General features: G+C 30.3%; 1 protein-coding gene across 1 annotated transcript in view; it reads left to right on the forward strand.

Moving 5' to 3' along the window:
- The first annotated feature begins 237 nt into the window (after window positions 1-237).
- LOC106684290 (facilitated trehalose transporter Tret1) overlaps window positions 238-3,318 on the forward strand; it is a 13,473-nt gene continuing 10,392 nt past the window's right edge. Inside the window, exon 1 of the mRNA XM_014426274.2 lies at window positions 238-753. Within this exon, the coding sequence (XP_014281760.1) occupies window positions 708-753 (46 nt within the window). The 5' untranslated portion in view covers window positions 238-707. The remainder of the gene's footprint in view (window positions 754-3,318) is intronic.

The raw sequence follows: 3,318 nt of genomic DNA on the forward strand, positions 1-3,318 counted from the left end.
CAAACAGTACTACATAACCTATAAATTCTATCTTCGTTCGAGAATTTTTATCAGAAACTTTTTAATTTAATTACCTATACATATAATGTCAACTAAAGTATATATTTTTGTTAAGTTAAATAAAAAATAAATTGGTAAAGTTAATCATGAAGATTTTGAACAATGTATTTACACCGAATCGATAGAATTTTTAAATATACCTTCATAAACAAGAATTATTTGTTGAATCCAAAAGTTTGGCAAATTCTTTAAATAATGACAACACAACTAATACCACCTAATCCTAATAACCCCAACGATAACTCACGCTTGCGCATGGACGGATTTGCTACTATCAGGCAAACGTTTAGAGGCACCTTTCAAATACGAATTTTAAAAGCAGATTTGAAATAAAAATTTATTTTTAGAAATTTTCGCCTCGATGATTTTCGTATACATTTCACAACCTTGTCCACTGCTGTGTTGATAGGGTTTTAGGGCATAAAACCCAACAGTCATCAACGCCCATAAACCGCTAGTAGTAATGTCCCCCTCTTTACACAAGATGATACAAGACATTACATAAATGATGGACCAAATAAACTAAATCTAAAAAACACGATTGCGGTGAAAAGAGTAAACAATGAAGATTATAAATACTATGATTATTTGAAGACTGGATTACAGTTTGATAACGGGCAGCCTTATGAGAGGAGCACACAATCGAAATGTTTTCTTCAGCATCTTTCAGGCAATACCTGGTAGCCTCTATCGGTGAGTATCTAATATTAATCTTTCGTTAATTAATTATTTAATTTTGTAATATATCTTATCCTCAATAAATAAATAAAGATTTAACATCAAACATATCAATTATGGTTTAAGATTGTACTGGGAAAAAAAAAATTATTTTTATTGATAACACCAGGTTTAACTGAAATGTATTCAGTGTGCATTTACAAATAATTCATATGTTACATTAAACATATGATAATTTATTTTTGTGATTTTAATAATTCTTATTTATCTCTAACCAGCAGACCCAGCAAAACTTCGCAGTTGCTAGACTTAGGGATGCAGATAGATTAATTGAAATCAATTGGAAGTTTGATATCAATTAATATATTTAGTTATTTACAAATTGTATTAATGATTAGATTTATTGCTTATTATATATATTTATAGCTCAAAATAACATTATATAATGAAAATATATGGTAAAAAATTATAAATAACATCAACACGACTCGACCAATCTACAAGAAACTTATGGTACAAGAGCCGGGAAGAAACCAAGGCTGTTATCTCACTCCAATTTTTGATTACATCAATGAAAAATATGTATAATTAATAGTCAAAACTGATGAGTCTGCCAAGTATAGGTAGGAGAAATAAAAAATGGCGGCTACTTCAAAACCTTAAAAAAGTAATAATTTTTCATTCGGAGCTCTATATCTTAAAAACTACCAATAAAACTAGAAAATCTAAAAGAACATAATTTAAAGAGGAGTAAATTTGCTGAAATATGAGCCATTATAGAGCTATTTACGTCCAATAGTTCTCGAGATATAGCCTTTTAAAAAGCAACATTTCATAAAAATGTACTGAAATATCAGTAGTTAGTGAATATATTTTGAGAAATCTATATCTCAATAACCATTCGACAAACAATTGTCTTACAGCAGTCAAATAAAAGCTATTTAAATTTACTATAAAATAGTTTATAACGTCTATTTTTGTAGAAGTTGCAGTTTTTGACGAAATATCTTTGAGAAAACTCACAAAATATTAATTTCATTTTATACGAACAACTAATAAAATGTTGGATTTTAGAAAAAAATATATCTCTAGACCCACAAGACGCACATATGTCTGCCAACACTCAAAATAAAGGAAATTCAACTTATTACAAAGTAGTTTATGACACTTATCTTCGTAGAGATATTAGTTTTTGTGATATTCGCAAATGAACATAAATTTGGCAAATGAAATTTGTCCGAACGACTATAAATCAATTTATTTTAGCAAATTTCATGTAAACTATTACTCCTACGAAGATAAACATCGAGTACTATTTTATAGCTCATTACACTAGCTTTAATTTGAGTGCTAATAGACATCTGTACGTCAGATGGTTTTCGAGATATAAATTTTTCAAAATAAATTCACTAACTACTGATCTTTCAGTACGTCCCATACAACATTTTTATGAAATGTTGCTTTTTAAAAAGCTATATCTCGAGAACTATTTAACGTAAATAGCTCTATTAGGGCTCATATTTTAGCAAATTTATTCTCCTTTAAATTCTGAGGTTTGGTTAGGTTTTCTAGTGTTGTTGGTAGTTTTTAAGATGTAGAGCTCCGAATGAAAAATTAGTGTTTTTTTAAGGTTTTGAAACAACCGCCATTTTTTATTCCTCCGACCTATACTTGGCAGACTCATCAATTTCATCAAAGAAGAAGATGGTTGGGGCGAGACGGTCAAAGAATAAACTTAGTTTAAAAAAAAAGTTAAAAACGTATTTATCAGTGTCAAGGTTTCGGTCAGAATTTCTAGCCTTCATTAAGGCTAAGAACAAAAAAAGGAAGATAACAACGAATTTTTTTTTTATTCCTAAGAAAGGGACAAAAAAAAGAAAAGAGATTGACATATGATAAACATGAAGAAAATGTATACTTTCTGAGCTACGCACCAAAATGCGTAATTATGTTCACAACTTTTTTTCAAATAATAACCTATAACCTTCCCTGGAAAATCCTGTACATTTAGCATAAAGCCCTTAATTGGATAAACGCATATAGCAGCGCATAAAGTACCAACAAACAAGTATTGATTTTTATATATTTTATTTTATATGTGATTGAAGGAAGAGATATCCTTGAGGTAATCAATCTAAGGCAGAGTGGGAAGGTTTGGATTCTTAACTAAAGTTAGTAAGTTGCTTTAAAGTATTTATTTAAAATAATACATATATATATTTTTCCGGTTGGCTCCACAAATATTGTGTCTCCTTGTGTGGAGTTTCTCCTTTCTCTGGACTCCAGGGCACTCAGGAATACCTGGAAATGAGGCAGTGGCTAAAGAGGCTGCTACAATGAACGTTCCACCACTCCAAATTTACGAGCCGAAAGGCATAAAGGAATTTTTAAGGAACAGAATACGAAAAAGTTGGGATTCAATGTGGGCTGACGTACCACTCACGAATAAACTAAGAACTAAGAAACACACAAAAGTGGACAAGTGCCATAAGGAGAAACAGAAGAAAAGAAGTGGTTGTTGCAAGAGTAACAACAGGACATTCCAAATTAACACACCTCCACTTAATCACAAAAGAGGAC

Source organism: Halyomorpha halys, unplaced genomic scaffold (genome assembly GCF_000696795.3).
Source record: "Halyomorpha halys isolate HHAL.00 unplaced genomic scaffold, Hhal_1.1 Scaffold567.1, whole genome shotgun sequence".
Classification (NCBI taxonomy): domain Eukaryota; kingdom Metazoa; phylum Arthropoda; class Insecta; order Hemiptera; family Pentatomidae; genus Halyomorpha; species Halyomorpha halys.